Source organism: Gymnogyps californianus, chromosome 2, assembly GCF_018139145.2.
Source record: "Gymnogyps californianus isolate 813 chromosome 2, ASM1813914v2, whole genome shotgun sequence".
Taxonomy (NCBI): Eukaryota; Metazoa; Chordata; class Aves; order Accipitriformes; family Cathartidae; genus Gymnogyps; species Gymnogyps californianus.
In genome coordinates this window covers 42,762,859-42,789,623 of record NC_059472.1, presented here as the reverse complement: position 1 = coordinate 42,789,623, position 26,765 = coordinate 42,762,859, and the positions used below count along the sequence as shown (strand labels likewise).

At 43.2% G+C, this 26,765-nt stretch overlaps 1 protein-coding gene across 1 annotated transcript in view; it reads left to right on the top strand.

Moving 5' to 3' along the window:
* The first annotated feature begins 3,328 nt into the window (after nt 1–3,328).
* XKR4 (XK related 4) overlaps nt 3,329–26,765 on the top strand; it is a 230,852-nt gene continuing 207,415 nt past the window's right edge. The window contains exon 1 of the mRNA XM_050892850.1: nt 3,329–4,185. Within this exon, the coding sequence (XP_050748807.1) occupies nt 3,329–4,185 (857 nt within the window). The remainder of the gene's footprint in view (nt 4,186–26,765) is intronic.

The window sequence follows — 26,765 nt, the reverse complement described above, 5'->3', positions numbered from 1 at the left end:
GCTATTGTTAACATGAAAATCTGTGGGAAAGAATATTATTCCCCTCACAAATGCAACAGTAGCTGAATCCAAGAAGAGAAAACCAAACAAAAGAAACAAAAAAGGAGAGAAGAGAGGAGAGGAGAGGAGAGGAGAGGAGAGGAGAGGAGAGGAGAGGAGAGGAGAGGAATGAGACAAAACAGAAAAATACAGGGAAGAAAGTGTAAAACTCTCCCCATCACAACAAAATGTCTGGCAAACTGAACACCTTTCAGATTTACAGGTCTGATCTAAAGCCCGCTGTGGTGAACGGGAGTCTTGCTAGGCGATGGGTCAATCCCTTTGGTCAAATTCTGCCCCTGAGTGAAGTGGCTGAGGGTAAATATAACAGGAAATTTGTCCCACATCTGGGGCAGGGAGGGGAAGATGTAGGGACACTTGGCCCCAGCAGTTACCACCTCCAAGCTGGCTAGCAGTGGGGTAGCCTTGAGCAGGCTACCATGACCTCTGAAGACAACGTACAGCTAGACTGACACCATTTATGTTCTTAAATACCTACTGCATTGCTCAGAGGTACCTTCTGCCCTTTTAGTATGTTGGACCTTGATCTCCTCCATTTTATTCCCTACATCTTGAATCTGACACCTTCGAGTTACTCTCTTACCCCACACCCAGTCTGAGCAGTTTAGGTGAGGATTTCAGCTCTAGGAGCACAGTTGTTCCCCCATCACCACTCGTGTATCACACTATAACCTCCATTATAAATTTGTAGCATCTTTTAGACCTGTACATGTCAAATAGACTGAATTAAAGTAACTTAAAGTGCACACTAAACCATTTTATTAAAGATGTAACTATAAATAGTATACACGGGAAACTTGTTGGTATACATAAACCACCAACTTGCAGCTAAATTAGCTTCATTATTAAGCACCTTCTCTGCTGACAACGTAATCTTAAGTGAGTATATTGTATTATATATAGGTGCTGACTGAATTATTAAAAGATACCTTGAGAAAGAAGCAATTTGCATTAAAAGTCTAAGGCAATTAAGATCATATGGATTGGAATGAGAATGAAATTAATATGGGGTTACAAAAGGAATAGAAATAAAAGTACAGCTATACCACTGTAACAGAGATTGCAGAGCAAATGTGTATTATTTAAGAAGCACTATGTGATGATGTAATGAAAGACTCTTGTAATGCGCGATAACATGCAAAATAACAAGCCAAATTAGTTTTATGTGTGCTCTTCACCTTTCATAGTTTGATTTTTGTGTGCTTAGCACTCTTCGAATAATACAGTAATGCATGCTGTAGTCTTTTCTTGAAATCTGGGGTATACATCAGTAAAAGCTAATTTCCAAAAGGCAACTTTATACTTACCATGCACATTTAAGAGTTAGAAGGCAGATTTTTCAGCTGTCCATATAACTTCTTCTCTTTAATTAATGAAGTTGAAGGGGCTATATTATAGTCACATACCTTAACGTAACAGTGCCCTGTCACAGTCTCACTGGCATTCCTATTAAGATATTCCAGCAACGTGCTTGAACTCTCTCACTGCTCTATTTTAAGGAGAGAGAGGGCACGCTTATAAAATATTCCAGAGGCGCAAGAGAAAAAAAAAAAAAAAGTGGAAGGGGTCAATCAGTTGCTCGTCCCGTACGTTTGGAGATGCAGGAGGACAGCGAGGGCAGAAGGGCCAAGGGTGGGGGGCAGACGGCCCTCCCCGCCCGCCCGCACCCCGAGCCCTGCGGCCGGCAGCTGGGCATCGCGGCCCGGGTAACTCCCGGGTGGCTCCCGGGGGCAGGAGGCTGGTGGCCTTCAGGGACCGGGAAGCCACCGTACACCTGCGTCCCCCGCCGGGCTCCGAAGGAGGCGACTGCCGCGGGCCGCCCCGGGGAGGGGGGGTCTGGGCTCCCGGCCGGGGAGCGGCCGCCGGCTCCGCCCGGGACGGCTGCCCCCCGCCTCGGCCGCTCGCCGCCGCCTGAGTTGAAAACTGCCGGCGAGGCCACCTCCGCCACCGAAATACCCGGGCGAGCTTTGAGGAGCGGCCGCGCTCCGGGGGCGGCCGGAGCTGCGGGGAAAGGGGCGGGGGCGGGGGGCGGTGAACGGCGTCGTGAGTTCGCCTAAGTGAATTTTATGCATAAAATGCGATTTCTCCGGGTGGCGGAATAAAACGGCGTCTCCTCACCTTCCCCCAAACGCCTCTACGAGAGCATGAGTCACGGCACAACCCGAGAACTGCACCTCGCCGTCGCCTTTCACAAAGTTAGGGGAACTACGGCAGCGTGTCCTACGGGACGGGCAGGGCAGGGCACCCGGCGCGCCGGGCGTTACGGCTGGGCAGCACCGCCGGTACCGGCCCCCTGCCACCGCGCTGGGGCGGCGGCGGCTCCCTCCAGTCCGAGGATCCCCGCTTGCAGCGAGAAGCCCGGGGGGGGCCGCCGCCCTCCTCGCCGCCCCGTCCGCATCCACCTGGGTCCCGCCACTCCACCCCCCGCCCCCCCCGCCGAAGGGGCAGACTCACCCCAAACCGCACCGAGGAGACCGGCGGGGGGGGGGGGGGGGGGCGGCAGCGAAGCCGGCAGCAGCGCCGCGCCCCTCCCGCTCCCGCGGCCCCGGCCCCGGGGGGCGCCGGCCACACCCCGCCTCTCCCCGCCGACCCGCTCCCTCGCCCCGCGGAGCAGCCGCCTCCCCGTCGCCGCCGCGCCCACCTCCCCAGACCGGGCAGCCGAGCCACCGGCTCCCCCCGCCGCCGCAGGGCCGCGCTCCGCGCCCCCGGGGCCGCGCCGGGCCCTTCCCTCCCGGCGGCCGAGCGCCCCCTTCCCCGCCCCTGCGCCAGCGCCGGTGCCGGTGCCGGGCGGGGGGCGGCGGCAGCGAGGGAAGAGGGATGAGGTCATCCTCTTTCCCGGCGTCAGTCAGCTGGGTGGTGGCGGCGGCGGGTGCGGGCGGAGGCGGGCGGGGAGGCGGGGGCGGGATGCGCTGCTCCGGGCAGCGCTGCCCTGCCTGCTCCCGGCTCGGGCAGAGCGCGGCGGCGGCCCCGGCACCGCTGGCCCCCGCGGAGGCGGCGGCGGCGGCGGCGGGGCGGGCGGGCTGAGCGCGGCTCCCCGCAGGCAGGCGGCGCTGCGGGCGCGGCCGCCGCGGAGGAGCCGCCCGCGGGCGCGCAGCCCGGCGCGGAGCGGGGGACAGGGGACGCGGGGAGCGGCGGGTCCGCGGCGGCTGCGGCGGCGGAGGGCGGGAGGCAGGAGGCAGGAGGCGGAGGAGGAGGAGCAGGGGGAGGCGCGGGATAAAGGAGCGCTCGCTGCTCCCGCTCGCTCTCCGGCGGGGCTGAGGGAGGCATCATGGCCGCGAAGTCGGACGGGCGGCGGAAGATGAAGAAGGGCGGCGAGGTGGCGTTCACGCCGCTGCAGAACTCCGAGCACTCGGGCTCCGTGCAGGCGCTGGCCCCGGGGCTGCCCGCCGGCGCCGGGCCGGGCGGCGGCAGCGACGACGACGAGGCGCCCGGGGGCGGGTGCTGCAGCGGCAGCGGCGGCGGGGACGGCTCGGGCGGCGGCTCCCGCTGCTGCTGCTGCTGCGGCGGCGGCGGCGGCGGCAGAGGAGGCGACGGCGGCGGGGGCTCCCGGGGCTCGGGCGGGGGCTCGTCCTCCTTGTGCCTGCGGCTGGGCAGGGAGCAGCGGCGCTACTCGCTGTGGGACTGCCTCTGGATCCTGGCCGCCCTGGCCGTGTACTTCGCGGACGTGGGCACCGACATCTGGCTGGCGGTCGACTACTACCTGCGGGGCCAGCGCTGGTGGTTCGGGCTCACCCTCTTCTTCGTGCTGCTGGGCTCCCTCTCCGTGCAGGTCTTCAGCTTCCGCTGGTTCGCGCACGACTTCAGCACCGAGGACAGCGCCGCCGCCGCCGCCGCCGCCGCCGCCGCCGCCGGGCACTGCCCCGCCGCCGAGAGCAAGCTGCTGGTGAGCAGCGGCTCGGCGGCCGCGGACATCGACGCCGCTCGCCCCTGCGCGCCGCAGCGGCAGGCGTCCACCGCCAGCAAGAGCAACGCCACCAACAGCAGCAGCAACGGCAGCAGCAACGCCGCCGGCAGCGGCGCCGCCGCCGGTCCCCGCGCCGGCGGCGGCAGGTCGGCGTCCTGCGCCTTCTGCATCTGGCTCCTGCAGTCGCTCGTCCACATCCTGCAGCTCGGGCAGGTCTGGAGGTGAGGAGCCGGGCGGGGGAGGCGCGGGGGCCCGGGCCGGGGCCGGCTCCGGCTCCCCTCGCCGCGGGGGAGGGAGCCCGACCGCGGGCGGGACCGCGCACGGCCAGCGGCCGCCCGTCCCCCTCGGGGTCCCTCCTCGGGACGGCCCGCCGGGTGGTGAGGGGGCTCGGGGGCGGCCGGGCCCCCGCGGGGCCGTGAGTGGCCCCGGGCGCGGGGCGTCCCGGCCCGGCCCGCCCCGCCGAGGGCAGCCCCGCCGGGTCCCTGAGCGCCCTGTGCCGCACGGGCGGCCGCCGCCCCGGGAGGCGCCCGGCTGACGCGAGGTGCCCTAAACTTCCTGGGAAACCCGTGCCAGGGGCTAAGCGAAGAAAGGGGACAGGCGGGGGAAAAGGGGGATACCCCGGTAATGCGCGTCTCCCGGCCTCCTCACGCGTGGCCAGGACAGCGTTGCCGCCGGCGGGGAACTTCGCTGGCAGCGAAGAGTTTCTTTCCAGAAACTGTTAATGAACGCCCCGCTGCTGTGTTTTGGTATTTATGTCTACATATTCTGCGTGCAGTCTGCCCCTTGCTACGCGTATGCGTTTTCTATATATGTGGTGCAGCAAAGGAATGTCTTCTAAATCAAACTTTTGAGTCGCTGCTCTCAAAAAGATTCGCAAGCGACGTAACGTGCGTTACGGAAAGGATGTGCTGAAGTAGGTTGTGGAAGGCACTTGCTGAAAAGGGAGATGACATCATAGTTTGCAAAAGTAGTGTTTTCCTTTATTTTAAGCACATTTCCAGGAAAGATTTATATGGAGGCCGAATGCCCTGCAAATACATTTAGTGCTGCCTGAAAAGTGCAGAGTTCAGAATGCATAGTGTATAAGAAGTTAAAATTTCCACATAAAATCGTGGAATATAGATGCTGTGTTGAAGAACGTCATGCAGTGGGGCAGTGCCCTAAAGCAACAGCTGAAAATACTTCTGGGGTTTCTTGTCTGATGGCTGGAAAGGAATTCTCTCATGTTTCTGTTCTGGAAACACTAGTTTTTTGCAATTATTTCATTAGAGAGTTTAATACTTTGTTACTCTAAACTTCTAACTCTGGTGTTTTTAATCTTTGTCTCACCCTTTTGGACAGGGACTTCTGCTCTGTAGTAGTGCAGTATCCGGTACAGCTCAGCTGTGGCCTTTAAGCCTCAAGGAATCCAAGTGCTGCTAGATAATAGACCGAAGATCTTGGGATGCCATTTCACTTTCCAGATTCTTTGGTTTATTATAAAAAATACAATTTTCTAAACTTGTGAAACTATCTCCAAGTTACAGGTGTGCTCGATATTAACTATGACACAGCTTGAGAGGGAAACAGAATTTTGAACAAAAGGTGATGCTTTGTTCTGGATCTTGTATGCTTGTATGCTCCTTTATGCTCTACCTCCAAGGTTGAACAAAAGTTAAAGTTAGGACTTTCTGAATGAGATGATAGTTTTATGTAATATTTAGCCCTGATCCTGCAGTGAGAGAAGAGTAAGTACAATGGCTCAAATTGTACATAGAAATTAATGTTGATACTCATCCATATAGAAAATAAACAGTGTGTATCACGCTGAGTGGCACAGAAGAGAGTTTTACAAAGCCTGGCGTCATGACTCTGTATTGGAAAGCACAAAGAGCAGGGCTTTGGGTGGAGCAGGGTGTGATCCGATACTGTACAGCACTTCTGTCAGATGAAGTGGCTGGGATTTAGAGCACTCCAGCTGCTTGCTTTTTGATGAAGCACAATCTCTTTTAACATAAGATTTGCTCCTTGCAAGAGCACCTAGTCCTTATATTTAAAGCTAGCTGAGCCTCTTTTGATCTTATGTAGCTTTTCTTCATGTTTTATGTGCAGTAGCATAAGACTACCAGAATATTAAATTGACGAGGCGTCTTAGGACATTATTTATGTTTTAGCCTATTATGCTTTTTTTTTCAGTGAAACAGAGCCATAGAATTGTTTGTCTGTCAGTAACTTAGTAGTACTTATTTGCAGTTTTCCACAAACATATAAACTATATGGTCAGTTGTATGCAGTCTTGCATATCAGCACTTCATAATTGATTAAAGTGACTTCATTTTAATTCCCTAGGTATATTCCTTATAAGGGAGAGCCTTTGGAGTCATCTAAAACTAATAATCAGCACCAAAAAGGAGAGGTCACATCAAACCCTGAGAAACTCTGCACATAAGCATGATGTCAGAACTAACACAATTTGTGGAAATTTTCTGGAAAATAGTGTCTCTATTTAGACACTTAACAGTCCAAAACTTCTGCTCCACAGTGTAACATCTGCACTGGCCAGAGCAAACAGCTCCTGAGCATTTAGGCTGAAGGATGATCTGAAGTGTTTTCCAGTTGGACGTGTTTGGAGACTACCTCCTCCTTTGATGCAGCTAAACAGACCGTGCCGGCTGTGTTAGCACCACAAGTGCACACGTGCTGGGGGCACCCTCCCCACAGCTGACAAAACCCATGTTACCCTTTGTTCTGTGCCTCTCTCTGTGCGTCTCCTCTCAGCTTTCTGGTTTTCCTTCTCTTTTTCTTTTCGCCCTGGTTAAAGATCTCTTATAGCTACATTTAAGTTTTCTGTTACTTATTGTATTGAATCCCCCACAAGCAACAATGACAGTAATATTTCTGTCGTTTCTCTGTTGACAAGGAGCCCTAGGTATAAGAACTGAGGTTTGGCATAAGGGCAAGGATATCAGGGAATGAGGAGAGAGGTTTGCTTGTGCCTGGTTCTCAATATACTGAGATTGATGCTCATTCTTCTTTCATTTGGTGTTCGTTGTCCTCTGTCTCCTGTTAAAATGTTGAATTGATTCTAGAGGTCTTCAATTTCCCTTTATTTGTCTCATTGCCAAAGGTTTTGGGGGAACTGTGTCAACTGCTTATTGAAGGAAGCCATCCTGAGGAATGGGGGGTACAACTGGCAATCCCAATGTTCTTGGATTAAAAAAAAGAGGTGTAAAAATGTGGTTTTATTGATTAGTTCTGTCAGGATGATTTTTAACAATTCCAAAGCTTTTCCTTGTCTTACATTCGAGATTAATTTTTGTTTACAAATATATTGAAAGCCAGATCATTGAAAATGATTATGTGTTAATTTTAACTAAAATTTGCTAATGGGAAATGAATAAGGTCTTTAATGTGGCATGGAGCAATGCTGGAAATAGGCAATCTAAAATTACTAAAACAATTTTTTCCCAGAGTGTAAAGAAGGGGAGCTGCAGGAGCAGCTAAGCTGCCAATCAGTTCTCAATAAAAATGTACCTTTTTTTCTTTTGAAATTGGTATAACTTTTTTTCCCCAGAAATTTTAGAAGACTGAATTCTTCCATTTTGAAGAATAAGCATATAAATATATTTTTTTTTCCAAGGGGTTGGATGTTCACAGACTTCCTGATAACACTGTCGCTCAGTTAAAATTCCAGTGAAGTCTCTGAGGAGTTGCTTGCCACAGCTGAGTGCAGCTACTAGGCCTTTGTTGGCAGCTAATTTCATATTAAAATATGATCACTCATGAGATTCTGCCTTCAGAGACAGATACAGATGCGTTTCCTTATCCATACTTCCGGTGTGGTCTGCTTTTTACCAATATATGGGCAAGGAAGCCGCACTATGGAGCCCTGTTCTCCAAGCGGGTGCTGTGAGAGACACGGCTTTTTGTTAGCAGACTCTGGGGAGTACAAGGAGGATGTAATGCACAGGGTCTTTCTATTCCATTGAAAGGAAAAAAAGGGAAGTGGCCGCTTTAATTTATAGTCTGTAAGGACTATGTAGAGGTATATGGGCCAGTAGGATTCAGATAAGCTGTTGCCCTTTCAGCCTGGCATGAAAGTATGTAACCACTGCCCTTGAGCATCCCTTTGATTCACTAAGCTTCCCAGGCTTAGCCCTGGCTTTCAGATTTCACAGTGGATAGCAGGACTTGGTGACTGGATGTAAGAGATAATAACGTTCACTTGGCATCTGTGGAGCTGGTTCATTTCCTTGGAAACTTTTTCTCTGGACGAGATTCCTTTGGGCTGGCAGGATCAGAGAGCCATGCCCTAGGGGGAGCACGGGTTGCGGGAAACTGGGCAGGCAAGAGGAGGAGACTGGAGGACTTGATGGTGCCCATCTTGGGGTGTCCAGAAAGCAAGAAGTAGCTCCCTGAGACAATTGTTGTGCCTTGTAGGGGAATGGTGTGAGCAGGCTGCCTTGGTGCTTGGAGTCCTTGGAGGTTCCCATGGTGGCTGTTATTTTGTCTGAAAGGCTGCAGTTAAAGTGCCTGAAAGGGAACTGTCAAGTTTCTGTAGCCAACAAGGCCAGAGGAAGGGTGACTTATTGGAAAGAAGAGGACTGGAAATTACCCTTTAAAATTATTTCTGGGTAGCTGAGATGATACTGAGATGATTAAGTATATTCCTCTCAACAGAGTGAGGGGTTTCGGCTGAAATTTGCTAGCTGTGTGGGAATCCACCTAGAGAAGGAGACGCCAGGTTAATTGCTGGCCCTTCCTGTTGGCACTTGTCCAGGGCAGGTATCTGTTCCAAAGCGGGCCTGGTTCCCTGAGAAGTGGTGCTATGATTTAGCTATATCTGTTTATGTGTAATACTAAGAAATCATTATCTTCCTTCTTTTTCCTGGTTCTTATTTGAAAAAAAAAAAAAAAAGAGTTGGAGGAGGGTTTTAGAGGTGATGCTGAATTCTGGAAGCAGTGTGAGTTGCAGTCCGTCTGGTGCCCTGTGGAAGCATTTTTCACAGGGCTGGATCATCTGCCAAAGAAATTTCATTGCCTGCACTGATAAGCTTCACCTCTGCAATCAGTTGATGCTCTTACGATTTCCCAAAAAAAAGGGAAATGGTGTCTGCACTGTGTATGGGAAGTCCTAGCGACTTCCTCAGGCGCTCACTATTAAGCATGACTGGGCCCCTAAGCTGGAACTGTGAACAAGGTAGTTCAAATTAAGAAAAACATCATCAGTCTTTAAGTCAGCTAAACTCCATACTTAAGTAGGTTCATTTGTTTTCATACTTTTGCTCTACATAGTAGTTTTGACACTTTTGTTCAGTAGCAGTGTAGTTCAGTGTAGTTAGGTGGTCAATAATTCCAGCTGCCATTGGACTTCACACTGCGATGTGATAATATCTCAATCTGACACCAGTTTTTCTCACTGTTTTGAAATCTGTCAGATAATTTGTCACAGAGTCCAAATTTATGAATCATAGCCGTTCCCTAGACGAGATTATTGCATATCCTCCCCATCTGTCTCTTAGTGTAGTGAAATGCTACCACTCGGCAATACCGTATTTCTTTTATTGAGTTACTGCAGTGCTTGAGTTAAAGTCCTACTGGCTAACTATTTTGCTTGCTGTGTCTTTAGGACTCAGGAAAAGTGATGGGCTGTCAGAAATAGGAATTAAAGCTTTCTTTTCTTCCCCCTCAGAAAGCAGGATTAGAAGGGGCAGCCCACCCTGTAGGTGGCTTAACTACGTTTAAACTTTTGCTAATACATTCAGCAGAATAAATGATCAATGTTTTTTCTTTTTTCTTTTTTTTTCTGAAGACAGTGATATGCAGATGAAGGCTGTGCCTTTCATAATTTTTTTGGAAACACAAAAGTGAAGCTTTACTATGTTCTTAAAAATCTTACAAGTCTGCATACAAATCAGATTTGGTATTCAGTTTATTCTAATAACCTAAGCTACATGTAAAAGATGCTGATGTACTTTAGAAGAAAGATACTGTACTTTAATAATTAACAAGGGTTCTCTCTTTAGAGAATATTTATCAGTTATGCAAGTTTTCAGATTTTCAAAGGACTGCTTAAGCCGTAAAATTTCTGATTGCTCAATTGGCTTAGTAGGAGAACTAATATTTTATACATGGAATGCTTTCTAGAAACTTACATATGGGAAGAATTTATATTTTTTTCCAAAACAGTGGAAAATCTGTATGATTTTAAGGGTTTGTGTTTCAGAGGATTTGGTGTCACCATGGATAGATATTATTCTAGAGTTCTCCAATGCCATGCAGGAATGACTATATGTACATACAATGAATTCAAAGAAATGTTTCACATCATAATTTGTTTCTAAATGTTGTAAACTTGCAGAAAGTTCTTGCAACCAGGTGAGTTTTTTTGGCTAAAATTTCTGTGTTATTTACATCAGGGAAAGTATTTAGTGCTGAAAGGTCAGTTTGCATGTCCACGTCTCCTGTGGGAAAGCAAGAAAGTGTAACATCACGGCATGATCTATAGCTTCAGTTATCCTGCTCCATATCTTCAGGTTATTTACATCACAGTTTACCTTGTCCAGAAGAGTACACTCCCTGTCAGCTGGCTTAGTCCTTAATATTTGTCCATAAGGACTGACTTGGCTACAAAGATACAAAAGTTGTAGTGAAATTAAAATTAAATCAATTCCTATGTCACTTACAACAGTATTAACTCGTTCTGCCATCTCTCTGTTCCAATTAAGTAGCTTTTAATACACAGCAGATTAATCACAACAGTGACTTACAGTTTCAGTAAACAGGTTGTTTGGGAGGAATTTATCAGGCACAGACAAAATCAATAGCTCTTTTGCTTGCATTTCAAGGTACAGTAGAAATTTGTGGTTGCTAAAGTATGTTTGCAAAGTGGTGCCATTTTTGTCCATTTTAGCACAGCTGTCAGTTGTATACACTGTGTCAAGTAGACATATAGGAGTGGAAGTGGCAAACAGGCTATAAAAAGAACTGTTTTGATTTGTTTGATTTTTAAAATGAAAGGAGGCGGATATAAAAGAGAACATGAGGGAGAATTGAGGGAGCATATAAAAGGAAGCAGGTTCTGAAAAGGCACAGGAATGCCAGTTAATCCTTGTACACTATGTTCCTAACTCCAGTTTATTTCCCTTCAGCCACTGACCAAAGAGAGATTATTTGAATAATTTTCTAAGTGACTGCTTGAGAGACTGGAGAAGAAGGCAGGGGGGGGAAAGAGAGAGAGTTGTATGGCTGGGCAAACTCACAGCGAAAATGTTAGATACACAGAGAAAATGTTAGATAAACTTTGATTGCAGTGAGTAGTCCTCTGAACAATGCTAAATACAAATGTGAGGTATCAGTTTAACATCAGTTTACAGGGAAGAGAGTACTCTTAAGTATCTTTTAATAAATTTTAGAATTAAAAAATAATAGGTCTTGGGTGTCTATTTTTTTCAAGAGATTTTACCTGAATTTTCTGACAACCATAACCTGAATTATCATCAACCTGTGGTCTCTGATTGCTGAAGTGGTTTCTTATCACTCTCCCTCTCATTCTGTTTCCCTCCCTGAACGGCTGAAATGGGTAATAATGTATTTTTTTCCCCCAAGACAAAATAATTGCTATACTATGTTATTATTTCCATTACTTTTCCTTTGACAACGTGCTTGTGCTGTTCACTATGTTCATGGTATAAGATTTCTATGGCGAGCCATATAAATCTTTTTGATTGGCAGGGATAATCAGTGGGGGTGGTTAACACTATCAGTTACAAATGATTTGATGTCACGAGTTGGAGGAAATGGAGCGAGACCGTTTTGTGGGGTGTTTTCAAAGGAAGTTTGGCAGCCTATGATGTGACAACAAAAGTAACTTCTTGTTCTTCTAAAACTGGAAGGTGTGACTTAGGCAAGACTAATGTACCAAGGACTGGTACCAGCTGCTTTAGAGAAAGATGCAGATGTTTTACGGTAAATAAAAAGTGAATTAACCTACAGATGGAAGGACAGCTTTCCTTATCTCTGTCAGCTGCTATATATCAGATTGATTTCTGCCCTTAAGAATGAAGGTTAGCAGTGCCACAGTTTTCAGCATTACTCACTTTAATGGGATGTTTTCATGTAAACACCTGATCTGTTCTATGATCCTGCCAACTTCTTTGAGTGGTGTTTTTCCTTGTGTGGTGCATAGGATCAGTAGATTAGTTCCAGCTGGTCCAAGAAAGTACCTTGTAATGTCAAGCACTAGACTTCAGTTCTCTACAGAGGGATCTATACATGCACAGAAAACAACAAAAAGCCACTATGCTGATACTTCCATGGTTTAATAGTGTCTAGTGTGGAACGATAAGCTTTGTCATTATAAATGTGTGGTCTTTTTTATCTTAAAGAGGAGTATGGGTGGAATTGTGTCTCTTGTTATTTTTCTTCAACCCTAATCTTTATATGCTCACTTTATATGGAAATATTTCTGTGAGCCGGATCTAAAAGAGGACTTAGCTCCACAAAGCAGAATTCAGATGTTCTTCAGGCATATAGACCTGAAAATATGATCTAGAAAATTGGGCTCAACAGCCTTGTTAGGAAGTTTCTTGAGGAACTTAAACATAATGGACCATAACGTTCAACTTGAAAGTGTCCTAGAGGCTTGTATTTCTGAGTTTTGGCTGTGTCCAGAATCTCCCCAGCACACACAGCCTGAGCTCCTATTTCTCATTTAAGCCCATTGCAAACCAGAAGCTAGGCTGGAGTAGCACCAGAATCCCTTAGTGGATCCAGTTGGCAAGCATTGCTTAAACCTCCTTTATGAGCAATGATGAGCTTAGATCCCTGACAAGTATGACTGACTCTGCCTTGTTTTATAGTACTAGAGAAACGTCCCTTGTGATTAGAGTATTTGCTCAGGTTTTAGGAGATCCGAGTCCACTGCTCTTCCCAGCTGTGAGGGCTCAGATCCTGTCTCCCTGAGTGCTTTCTGCACTGAGGCTTAGGCGAGACTGGATGGGGACATCTACTGTCCTTCCTGCTGGAGCTGTGTCATCATGCTGACAGAAATGTCATGTTTGTGAGACCAGAGGAGAAGACCTAATACTTCAGGCCTTCAAATGGGACCGAATACAGATTTCCCTGTCTTTCTTTTTTACTGCTTAATTAATTTTTGTTTCCCGCCTTTTAACCTTGTCTCTCTCTTATCCTAAAAGTACGCCGCCAGTATTTCTGTTTACAAACATTCATCCTTCAAGTGTAGTATAACCACAAACAGCACCACAATACAGATCTACATGGAAATGCCTGCTTAGCTTATGGGAGTAGCTCTAGATGACCTGAATTAGCTGAAAGATTGGTTTATTCATTTTTTCATCAACCTTTCCCTGTCATATGTAGTCAACCTTAGAAAAAGAGAAAGAGGAACGGTGTGTTTGATGTGTCACTCAGTAGTTGTTTCACCCTTTTCCTCTGCTGTCTCTTGCAAAAGTGAATTAAACAGAAATTTAAAAAATGCTTGAGTTCCTGGTTCTTGCTCTGAGTTGATTTCCTGATAACATTTTTGTAGTTGATTTTTCTCAACGTAAGCAGCACAATTTTGTGGCTGAAATAAAACCCTATCTTCGTGTCCCAACTTCTTGCCTCCCAACTCACCACAAGCTCTACAGCAAGTGGAGCCCAAGTTTTCAGCAGGCATAATTTTCGTTGCCTTTTTTACCTGTCTGAGTTTCAGAAATGAAGAACTACATTTCCCTTTTACTTTCAATGGAGTGGAGCTTATTACCATTTTTTTTTCTTAAAAGGGGAAGGAGATTTAAAATGGCTCAATTTGGGCAGTCAAAAGCAATGCATACTTCTGAAAATTTTATCCTTTAGTTATTTAGTATGTATTTGCAGTCTAGTTGCTATATGGATATTATGAAGCTTAATTTTTTGTAATATACTTTGAGATACTCAGATGGAAAATGATCTAGGTGGAAACAATTCAAAACGAATTATCATTTCAATGTGCCTGTCAAAACATGTTTTAAGTTCAACATGTTGAAAACATGAACAACTCTCCATAATGGACATCATTGGGATATTAAAGCAAGATTTTAATATTTTAAGGATTTCTTTCCTCAACGGTTTATGCTTATTATGCCCATAGTATGCTATACAGCTTAAAAAGTTCTGTCCTTCACCCTATTTCCTTCACCTACCCAGTTTTTCTGCTTTAAGTTAGCTCATCACTTCCTCTCTTGTGCTGTTTTCCTTATTTGTTAGTTTGCTTTATAAACTGAATCCAACATGCTATGGAAAAAAAAGGGCCAGGGTAACAAGGGTTAGGAATTTTTTTAAACATAGTGGAGGTGCTAGAATCAACTTCAGCCCAAAGCTTCCAAGCACTGGACATTTCAGCTTCAAAAACAATGACATGTATGGGTGACAGCAGACAAATAAGCTGAGTGTAGAACATTTCCAGTAGTAATGGTGGAAACTACATTCAACACAGAATTATTGGGAAAAGTATAAATGTAAACAGAGTTCATAGTACATTAAACGAAGATGTTCTGTAAGTAAAGACTGGGCAATTAAAGAAGATTTGCCCACGTGAAGCCAAATACAGTGCAGAGGATAATTAATGTGGCTGAGACAACTCAATAATAACGGCTTTGAACTTTTACAATAGTGCATTAATGCATGTGTCAAAAGGAGGGATTGCATTTACAGTCAACAACCATTTGTTAGGAATTTTTACCACACAGGTTAATTAAGAACTCATGATAACAGAGTATGAAAATTACCTTACTGAACTAAGGGCTGTGTTTGGTCCTTAAGTATGCCATTCATTATTTTTTTCTGTACCTAAAAAATAAAATTTTGGAGATGTATGTTTTTCTATAACCTGTCTCCATTCTGTTAGTGTCACTTCTGTGGCAGAGTTCCTCCATTAATGATCCAATTGACTTAGGCAATTAATTAATTATTGAGTGTGTTCTCTGAATGGCTGGATTAAATCAAGAGGGCTGCTGAGAAAACTAGCAAAGGGTTCAAAACAAGCCACCCCTCCATCAGTCCCTAAGTTTGTCTCAGAAGAGGCTGACTCAGCCCCTTGTAGAGCTACTGGTGGGTTTGGATAAGCAGAGCGTAAAAGCTCTAGTTGAAATGGACCCGTGCCCTTGCCAGGTTGAACCTGTTACTCAGATGCTGTCAGGTAGACTGAGAACTTGAGAATTTGGGCTTGTTTTGTGAGTTTGTCGGGGTTTTACACTCATCAGTGTAAAAGTATAGCCCCTCTAGAGGGAGAATGCTGCTCTCATGACCAATCTGTGATTTGAGCCATGGGAGGTTCTTCATGTGGGACTTGCCTCAGACAACCCAGAGCAGGTCTTTAATCTTTGTGTCGCCTTTCCTCTTCCAGTGAAAGGTATTAACAGTTTCCAGCCTCACCTGTGTTGGTAAGGCAGTCAGCTGTTTGGAAGAAGGATTTCTTTCCGTTCCTTTGAAAACTTCCTAGCACAGCAGGAGGCTGATATTATGTGCAGGTTTTGGGATACTTCTGTAATACAAGTAATGAGGAGTTGCTACTACTTGTGGTTTAAGACAGTGTTCAAAATAGAGTAGTGTTTTTCAGCAGGTGCCTTTCCTAACTCATCTCAAAGTCAGTTCCAGACCTGGACTCAGTCCTTCTCCGTGAGTGTAGCTGTTCCTGCACTGACCATCTCTTTATTACACAGTGTGTGGATTCTCACAAGGGAGTCAACCCCCTCTGTGGTAAGAGCCAGAACTTTTCTACGGGACTAACATCTTTTAATAGGACAAGTACCAGACTTGTAGTATGTCCTACTGCTGCAGAATTCATATTAATAAGTTGTTATCAATGTTATTTGCGGTGTTTTCCAAATGAGAGATTTCTATAACAAAAAATGAAATGATACATCCATACCTTTCTATTTATTAAATATCAGGTAGTCTGATTGGCTTTCTTTAAGTGCAGAAAGTATTGGATGGGAAGAACATTTTGAAAAATGTTGACTGTCAGCTGAATTAAGTATATTTCAGTAATGACATAAAAAATGTTCCTAATGGATACTCTAAGTAAGAAATAGAAGTGTATTACAAGAAGTAGTATAATATTTCAATTTTTTAAAATATAATGCTATGTCTTAAAGGATTTTAGATTTCCATGAAATGATTCATTGAGCTTTGAAACAATTGGGGTTTAAATTCTAAACTTGTATTAACACAGGATGTTTTCAATATCTCAGCAAAACCTATATCCCTAATTTTCAATTTTATACCAGTACCTAAGGAGGAAAGATGGCCAGTAGCTTTATTTGACAGCTAGCACTAATGTAGGAGTCCAACTTAAAAGGACACTGTTCATAACCATCATCATAAAAAACCTTACAAGTATTCTTTTGAAGTTCACTTATGAATTCAGTTTGACTGTGTTAATGACTTGTACTGATTTTTTTGAGCTTGAGCTTTATTAGTGCAAATACTTAGGGAAGGTGTATTTTAAGCCTGAGTGCCAGAATATTAATCAAAACCTTAATTACATATTCAGTAGTAATATTCACAATTCATATGGGTCTTACTTAATTTCATTACTCATCCAATCAAGGATCAGAAGCAATGACATATGATTTAAATAGCAAATTGTTTTGGATATTTCTAATTAGTAGACACAAAGGATTGGTTATTAAAGAAATTAACTTCGGCACCTTGAAAGCTGAAGAATAACCTTGAAATAAGAATAAACTCAACATTCAAATCTGTTCACAGAAAATTTACAGAAAGATCTGATCCATGTCTAGTGTATATAAACTATTTGCAAATAAATAAACAATAGAAATATGAGAGAATTATGTCTCCTAATGGCATGCCATAAATCATTCGTTGGAGAATTCTTCATGAATAGCAACCTTAATAGTTGTGGGGAAGGAGAAAGGAAGACAGAAGAATTATTTACATTCATTTCAAGTAATTGTTTTGGGCTCAAATATTGCAGCTGTCACTCAAGAGTGCACTTTATTGTGAGAATACCTCTTTGACCAAATAAATTCTAATTTGGTCATAATGCAGAATGTGTCACACTGGATTTATCTTATTATGTGGGAGTCTGTCACTGCTTCATCTGTGTTTTCACTTCTCCATCCTCAAAAACTTGTGAAGACTCCTGTTGAGGGGGCAAAGGTTTGAAAAATGTGTCTTGAGAACTTGAAGGACCAGTGGGAGAATTGGGTCCTTCTCCCTGTTCCTACTGTCCCTCCATGCTCAGTTAAGTGTCCTTCATCTCCACTACAACCCAAAGCTCTTCGATTCTGTGATGTACCACTCTTGATGCCAGAGGAAGGCTGCTCTGCGGCTCCCTTGAAGCTGCATTTTTATGAGCAGTATGGGATTCTAGAGGCAAGAAAGCACAAAGCCATGGGAATAGTCTAGGACTCCTATTGATTGCCATTGCTGGATGTATATGTAGCTGTGATTTGTTGCAAGCAATTTCCTGATGCAGGCTGTCCCACGTCTTACTATTTTTTAGTAGAAACCATATAGATTTCACAAAGAGAAGAAATGCATGAAGGAGACGGGTAAAATCTGGGAGCTGTCAGTCATGGAAGTATCTTTTTTAATTTCCTTTTTCTCTTGGCAACTTTTTTTATCATATTCAAGCATTACTGTGAGAGAGAAATAATGTTCACTTCAAAAGCCACTTCCTCCTCAATAAATAATTCAGAGCCATAGATTGTTCATGAGGAAATATCAACACGCTAGTAGTAATTTAATATACCAAGGAATTGCACTGAATTTAGCCTACATATGATTTAAATAGAATATGACAGTTTAGGGTCTCCATTTGCCCCATGGCATGTTGGGATCAAACTTGGCAAGTGATTGCAGTGTTCTCATATCTTCTGAAGGAGTGAATGAAAGTTGCATAATTCAGAGAGCATTTCTTAATTACATGCTAAATCAGAGTTTGCCTGCTTGTGTTCTGAATCCAAATTGTTGCCCAGGACCAGCTTTAGAGCATGTGAATATTGTCTCTGTCCTTTGCTAACTAGCATCTCACAATCGTGTCTCTTTTTTTAACTTGTTGAACTGTTATTTTGAAGCACAGTTTCAGTATATTAGTTACCTTTGCTTTATCCTGGGGGTGAAAGGCTGTGCCTACCCTTCCTGAGCTGTCTGACCCATGGGATCCATCTGCTGAGGACAACCTGCTTTCTGAAAGTTTTACCTCCTTTGCTTTTTCGAACAGTCTCTTCTATTTTTTTTTTCTTCCTTTGTCACTAGTAGGCCAACACCCTACACCACAGAGTGTTAGCTACTGGTTGTGCTGGGAAAGTTTGTGTTTCTTTCTGTCTTAAATAGTTATGGTTAAAAATAAACAAATTCCTTCTCACTCTAATGCTCTTGCCCTAGTGGTAGGAAAACGCAGAGCTGGGAGTACATCTCTGGCACAGGTATTGTGTGCTACTAGAACAAGGCTACAGATCTGTCATACCTGAACTCAGGTTAGGACTTCTCTTTCACTACATCACTTTTTTTGGAGTGGCTTAGCTGTATTCGGGCTGGTCTGTGCTTGGTGCATCACAAATACGGCATAAACTTTCTTCTGTTTTGGCTCTACACAAACAAAATTAGTCTAAACACTGAATCAGAACAAGCACTCCCATGAAGGATTATGGCTATAATCAATTAAACCATAGCAACTTATCTCTGGTTCGCATCCGTGGAAGTGGGTTTGCATTGAAAGCAAGGGATGCCTGCAATCAAGAGATGTTAAGTGCAATGCATAACTTCATGCATTTGTCCTTTGCCTCCTCTAGGGTCTGTATCTTCCAGCAAGCCTGTCGTTAGGAAGCCGCCTAACCATAACAGTGTTTATACCAAAGATATATAATGAAATCATACATAGGGACATGTAATTGTCTTGGTGATAAGATGCAGCCCAGGGCTGTGTTTCTTCAGGAAAAGAGCAGATTGAGATTGAGGAGTAACATGTTTTTCTGTGTTGTTGGGAAGGAAATAATTGCCCCAATTCATCTGGCTGATAAGGGAAAAAGATAGCCAGGGCTTCTCTCACAACCTGTTTGCCTACAGAGAAGGCTGTAGCTGAGTAATTCTTTCTCCTAAGTTCCAGTATAATCTGAATAGATCTAGAAAGGGTTCAAGGGGAGCCATCCCCTCTTCATATAAATCCATGCTTACCCGAGGAAACGTAATGCCGCAAGATTTGGCTCATTACTGTGAATGTAATGCTGGCCTTGTTATTTGACTTCCTAGTTAGCCTGGTCTTTCAGCAGGACCATGCCGGAGATTTTCATTTTGGAAAGAGTCTGCTGATCATACGGCATGCATGTAGAAGCAAGGAACATTAGGTCAGTGGTAGATGTGTTTCTGCTTTGATTTAAAATGTCTTTAAGATGTTTGGAAATTTCCTTTATGTTCCAGTGGGATAAGAGAGTGGACGCATGATGGAGCAATGGTGATCACCACGTAACTCATAATGCTACAAGGGAGGTGTTTTGAAGCACCAGCCATTACTGTGTAGCTGGAGAAAAGAGATGTCTAAAGATGCACTCTTCTTGTCTAACTGAAAACTGGCCTCAAGTTGGTGCTGACACATCTGGAAGAAGGACTTTAAACTGAGAAATGAGAGAAGAAGATTGGGGGGAAACTAATATATCCCCTGTACCTTTTATATATGTATAACATTAGTGCAAGAGGAGTAAAATGGGGAAAATGAGGATAGAACAGTGGATATAGAAATGTTAATAGTAATTTAGTTAGCAAAGAAAACTCTAAGCTGCTGAGAAAGTAATGTCGATGACACATTGCTGCTAGGATTGTGCTTGATCTGTTCAGTGGCTGAGTGTTGTCCCTAAGGAAAAGCTAAAACATGGATACAGACTTGCCAAAAACCCTGTGCAAGAAAAGGGAGGAAGTAGGAGCATCTGTGCAGAACCTCAATCAGCTGAATTCATGACTGCAAATAGGGGCTTGAACGTTGTATGCTACTGAGGAAAGAGTACTCAAACTAGAGACCTGCTGGTATACTACTGAGTATTAATGATATAACAGCTTGAAAGAGTGGGTTATGTGTGTTTGAAAAAAAAAAAAAAAAATTAAAGGTCTGCAAAGGTGGTTTCCCTGGGCTAGCACTGGGCTTCTGTAATGGATTGCTGGAGTCCTGTTGTGAGAAGGGAAAGGTAGACGTTCCAGAAATCTGTGGAAATATTATCATCGTGGGGGATTTTAACTACTTAAATGGATATTGGAGAACACGGCCTATTAGTAATCATCATAGATGTTTTCATGTGGTAGCTGACAGTCTTCATCAAGTAGCTAATGTATCAATAAGATGTGTTACAGTGTTCTGGTTTTTATGGGGATGTTTTGGAATTTTTAGAATTTCTCAGTAAGCCGTGAGGACACTATGGAAGGCTGATAACACCAAATAACCTTCAACAGAGTAGTCACAGATACCTTTTATATTTCTTGAGGAAATAAAAAAGTTGCTGTTTTGGGTTTTTTGTTTTGGTTTGATTTTTTTCCCTAAAAGAGCAAAATTTCATAACTGAGGGAAAAGGCTAGTAGGAGAAACTTGCAGATATAAATATATAAAGAAATTCTAAATTTCTTTGAAATTAATGATGCTAACACTGCCAGAAGTCTGAACATCAAAAAAGAGAAAAAAATTGTAGGGCATGGCTCTAAAATAAAGTGTATATATGCAACACCATTAGGAATATGGAAGAGACACCTTCCCCCCTTGCACCCTTTCCTTCCCAGTTGTCTGATCAGCACTAACTCTCAGAGTTCAAGAGGTTTGGAGTTAAAGTGAGAATTTCCAAAGCCAAGCTGTGCTCGGCTTTACAGAAGAAATAACAAATAGCAAAACACTCTTCAGCTACATAATAGGGACAGAAAAAGGAAGAAAGAGAGCTGCTAGCTTGTGAAGTGGATATTAAAGATAATCTAGATATAGCTTGGTGCTTTCTCTCATTTTTCAGTAACGATGATTATGTTAGCATGGTGGCAAAGGGAACACAGATAATGTACATGATGGTATTAAAATAGAAATAACCACAGCTGCAGTGACAGCAACAGTAAATGAGTTTATCTTTGTAAAATCAAAGGGAATTAATAATTTCCATTCCAGAATACTGAAAACTGGTGAATTACATATATATATTTTGAATCTGTTAAGATATAGTACCATAGGACTGGAGAACAGCTGCATTTTTAGGAAGCTGAGAAATAAAATTATTCAGCAACTATAGATCTATGAGTAAGTGAAGCTATAAGTGTCCTTTCCTTTAAAAAACTTTTCTAAAGACATACAGTTACAGGGGGGAATGGAATAAAATGTAATAGGACTTACTAAAGATCGGTGCTGCCAGACTGACCTGGGAACTTTCTCAATACTGTATTGAATTTTATAGATGAAGGCAATGTGGTGTGCGTACTCTACCTGGCAGGGGAAAACTTTTGATGCACCCTGGAAGTTTTCAGCAGAGCTGGACAAGAAGGGGATTAGCAAGGGGCTGTAGAGTAGGAAAGGAACTAACTCGCTAGCAGGTGTGTTTAAGTACAACCCACACAGGTGAATTACGAGAGCGGCACTGTGTGGCCACAGCCACGGCTTCACTGAGTGACCCAAAGCTCGTGGCGCACTAAGTGAGAGCTTACATGCCTCTTAGCCTCTTCCTTCTCCTCCTCCCATCCAGGAGACTTATGTTTAAATCACTGCATTGACATTTTGCCAGAATTTCCAACCTATAGCTCCTTTTGTTTTCAAAATTCTGAATTTTATATCAGATAGAAGTTTGCATTTCACAGCCTGACCTGAGCATATTGGGATTTTGTTTATTCTCCAGGCATGAACTGAACAGATAAAAAAAAATTGCTGGTAGAAATACAGTCAAAACAAATTGAGGCTTTCTACATTTTGATTTTGCTCCACAGAGATGTATTGTCACATGCTATGAAATCAGAGGGTTTAAAAACTTCAGAGTCAATGATTTAAGCTTCCACTAAATATCTTCTCAAATAGGATTCAAGCTTGTATATCTGTGGCATACCCCGAGACCACAGTTAAATTAGAGCTCTCCATATGTTGCAGCATGCCAGAAAATTTTGCTTAAACTTTGCTATGATAATATAAATGTGGGACCAAGAGTTTTCAAAAGGTACAATCCTTAGTTCAGATATGTAATCTCGGTGAGAGTTTACTGGCTGCTCAGCAGCCATGAGCATTCAGGTGTTTAGTTAGGTGTCTGCCAAGTGACAGAGGAAACTAACTGTTATAGCTGAAGATTGTGACTGGCTTTATATCATTTAGATTGAAAGTGCAGAGATAAACTACTCCAAACAAAAGCTAGCTTGGGTATTTTACTTGACCATGTGCTTTGTACTTTGTAAGACTGCCTGCTTGGAGTTTTTAGGGTAACAGTAACAGGACTTTCATCAGTTCCTGCAAACTGAGGTGGTGGTGGGCTTTGTGTGTGTAGTAGTTTGTAGTATCCTTAAATCAAAATGTAAAAATAACATCATGTTACTGTGGAAATGGCTTTATTTTAATTTTTATACTTTGAAACATTTTCACCTGCTGCTGCAGAATGAGCACAACAGCCAAAGAATGAGACTAATTGAGAAACAGAACAGTATTGCTTCACTGAGCCAGATTATATATTCCTTATCCAAAACCGTAATGACACAGGTATATGTCAAGTAGTGTTGAAGAGCTTTCTTTAGGCTGTGTTCAGTAGTGTTTGTTCGTTGGTTCGTACTAGAGTTTTTCTAACCTCAGGCGTGGAGGTGTCCCTTTTCTCTGGTGTTACATAAATCCAGGTCCTTCAGAAATTGAGTTAGTCTGAAGAAAAAAAATTTCATGTTTTGGACTGAGTCTGGAATGTGTTCCCTCTCGTGCAGAATACCATAGCCCTAACTGGTTAAGTAGTACTTAGTGTTAAACCAGTTTAAAGTACAAGAGGTAACTGGTCACGTTACCCTGCGTGCCAGTCCACAGGCAGAGGCACCCCTGCCTTAGGATCCACATGAAGTCCCCACAGGCTTAATAATGTGTCTGACTCCTTTAATCAGCCTACTGACTCCAAGACAGAATGAGGCCCTTAGGTTGTATTGTAAGTTTGCTAATAATAGTTGCAAAAAGGATTACTCAGTCACTGTGAGCAGCAGCACTTCTTTTTTTTTTCCCAAAGAGTTGGGATTTTTGTTTGGTGAGTAGTGCTTCAGCAGCCCTCACAGTGAGGAAATGTATACAGAGCTCTGGTCCTGCAAACACCATACCACCTGTGTTAAGTACATATACAAGCAGCTGAAGAATCAGGGCAAGAGCTTACTAAGCTCAAACAAATACAGTCACATGAGTGAGCCAGAGAAATAAATGATTAAATAAATCAAATGTTAAGTGTGTGTAATATGGAAAAATAATTTTGGGCTTATATTGCTTCTTTTTTTTTTTTTTTTTTGCTTTTAAAAAAGATAACTACCATTCATTCAGATACAACAAGATATTGTTGGGCCAAAAGATTGTTCAATTTCAGCTGCAGATATGGACTCATGAGTAGACATGAGGCATTTTGGATGGCAGATTAGTTTGCACTGCAAAAGCATCCAGAGTTGTATATTCTGCTGATATTCTGTATTTGCATACTTGATCTCAAAACTAACATAAAATTTGTTAGAACTCAGCAAAAATTATTCTGATTGTGCTTTATGCTACTGAAAATTTTGCTGAAAAACAGGACACATTTCAATAGTGAGATTAGCTAGACTGTGAAATATTACCCCTCAGGGAAGTTGTAGGAGACCAGTTGCACGGATCATTTAAATGCAATTAGAAAAAGCAGCAGAGGATGGAGCCAGGCAATTTTCCCCTTCCTCCTTTGCTTCCTCTCCAAATAAGTTTGAAAAATGTCATTTGGGGAAAAATAGCAGATTCAGGTTGCACTTGGCAAGTAGTTTTGGCTGAAAAAGGGCAAATTTGGAGACAGTTTATTCCAGTAATTTTGTGAAAATGCCTCCATGTTCGGGAAAGAAGTTTCATGCTAAAAATGTGAATTGTCATTTTGAAATTTAGTGCTTTCATTTAATTGGCTCATACTTGTTCCAGGTTGGTGCAAAAATATTTAATTATCTTTTTCTTTTCCTACTTCTATCTTTCCCCAAGATCAGATTTTAATTGAGCTGAACTTCATTTATTTTTTTTTTTTCTTCTCATTGAACCAAAGAATCTATTATTTGCACAGTTCTAGAAAATATACTGAGAAGTCAGTTTCAGGCTGATAGAAGGACAGACTTCATGTCTTTTCCTGTGAGGTCTCTTTCATTTAGAGTCTGTGATTTACAGGTTGAGTTGGCTGCCTCAGTTTAAGTAGCTTTCGAGTTGATTTTTCTGAAAATCTGATGATGTGTATCAATGACTTCAGTTTCAGTATGAGGTACACTTTCTCAGCCCCTCTCAAAATTAGGGTCTAAGTAGCTCAAATTTGGTGCTTAAAGCTGAAGCAGTTCTAAATGGAAGTAAAGGCTAAGAGGATTTTAGCGGTTCATAAATCTTTGATTGCTTTTCTGAACAAGGGTGAATTTTACCCACTGAGCCCTGGAAGGTTGCCTCCTATGTAACTTTCACTGTATGCATGTCGAATTCTCTGACAGATGGGGAAGAATTGAAACCAGTGAGGCTTCATATAAGTAAGAGTTTGGGGGCTACTGGGATTAACACTGGCAATATTTAGCAATCTATAGTAAAGCAACAGATTTATAATTCAATATACATAACTTCATTAATCATGTTTCTTTCTTAAATGGTAATAAAAAAATAAATATGTGCTTAGAAATGAAAGTTGTCTAAAAAAGCTTGGTTTTGCCTAGTTACTTCAGAAAGGCGGTGTTTTCCCTCTTTGTTGCTGTCTGTTGTTAATTAGGGAAGTGGAGATGGATGTGTAGAATTAGGTTGCACATAATCTCATCTGAATATTTAATCATAAATGATTAAGATGAAGATTTATAACAGAGATTTTGACATTCTGGCTGATATAGCAAGGTTAATAGAGCTATATTTTCCCCAGTTACAGGTTGTCTGGGAAAGCAGGAAAGACAATAGTGTCTACAGACATTAGAGGGCAATAAGATCTCCAAGAATGTTCTTTCACTTCTTTATTTTTGGTAAAATTTTTGCTGATAGTCTGATGTAACATTAAAAATTCCATGAGAGAAAATTTAAACAGAAAAAACAAGATTGAAAGAAAAATTATTTTCCAATAAAACATACAGCAGTGGATTCTGATAGAAAAATAAAAGCAGATCTACTTTATCTGAAAAATCTGAGATGGTATTTGATGGAATAAACAGCTAATGTGATATGGTATGACCAAGGTCAGAAATTGTCCTATACTGTCTAGTTGTACCTTTTTGGATTAGAGACTACTGATTTGCATGTTATAGAGTACAAGGCAACTGATATCACCAGGATCACATGAGTTGGGTATGGTTACATGCATTAGCAATACAAATAACTAGAAAGTTATTAGGAAATACAGTAGTACTACAATTATTAGTACATTATTAGTACAATATATTATCTCATAATCTCCCAAACAAGAAAGAAGGATTGATTAGTTATAACGCTGCTCTCGAGGACCTGAACTATCATTAGATAATTCTTGATTTGCTGGAGGAAGAACTGAGATACTGAAAAATATGCAAAAAAAAAAAAAAAAAGGCATATATGATGGAAATTGAGCTTCTACACCCAAAATTAAATCTGAAATTCAGTTCAGCCACTATCTCAGCCTGGAAATATTCAAACTCTATAGGCATCGTATTTTAGACTATGCATTTATGTAGATGAAAAAAGGACTGCTTCTGACATGTAGAAACATCTCAGCATTAATATAGCTGGTCAGGTTGTTGTCTGTGTCAACCCTAGCTCTGCCTGTGTTCTAAAAATTAAGAAGTGTTCTGCACATCTGTTGTGACGATGCACTGAGACAGACAGTCTCCAATGTTGCCAATGAATATTTCTGGGATCAAAATCTCTGAAATTATTAGCTTGAGTGTTGTGCTGTTTTCAGGTCCTGTGCTAGCATACCCACACGGTGCCACTTGGCTTTGTGCAGGTGTAGTACCTGCTACCAATCACCCTGTGATTGTCTCTTTTTCTCTCTGTTTGCAGTAGGGCTTAGGATAGGATACTCACTAGTACTCAGCACTGGTCAAAGTATGTTGCCACTCAAGTGCATGAAAATTTTTACCAGGGCCTTTTAAAAAGAGAGTTAGGAGATTGACGTTTTTTAAAAATCTACGATATGGGAATTCACAAAGACTGAATTTATCCTAGGAAACCTAATCTTGCATTCAGCTTGAAGGAGGGAGTCTCCCCCAGGAGGGGAGTTGACAGCAGAAGACTGGTTATAGCTGCTCGGTGCTTTGAATTATTGCCCTAGAAGAGCCTGTCTCCTCTGCTGCCCGTAGGAGGAACCTAGGGAGCCTGGGAAGAAGTCAGGCCCTGTAAATATCTCCCCAAGTGGCTTTCCCTCCTGTCCTCCTTACTTCTGTCTTTCTCGTCCTAGGCTGTTGTTGCTGTCCCTTTCTTGCATCCTCTGATATTCCCCCTGCCTACCCCTATTATTCTTGTTCGTCGTTACCAGAATTCAGGTGGGAGCGCTACCTTTCCTGTTCATAAGTGCCTCCCCTATAACGTTGACCCACCCTCTGGTGGTCATATCTGTTTGCCTATGAAATTTATCACATATTTCGTGTCGAGGATAGAAGGAGAACTGTTCTGCACCATAGGTAGCTGTCCTTTTTGGTTTTGCAA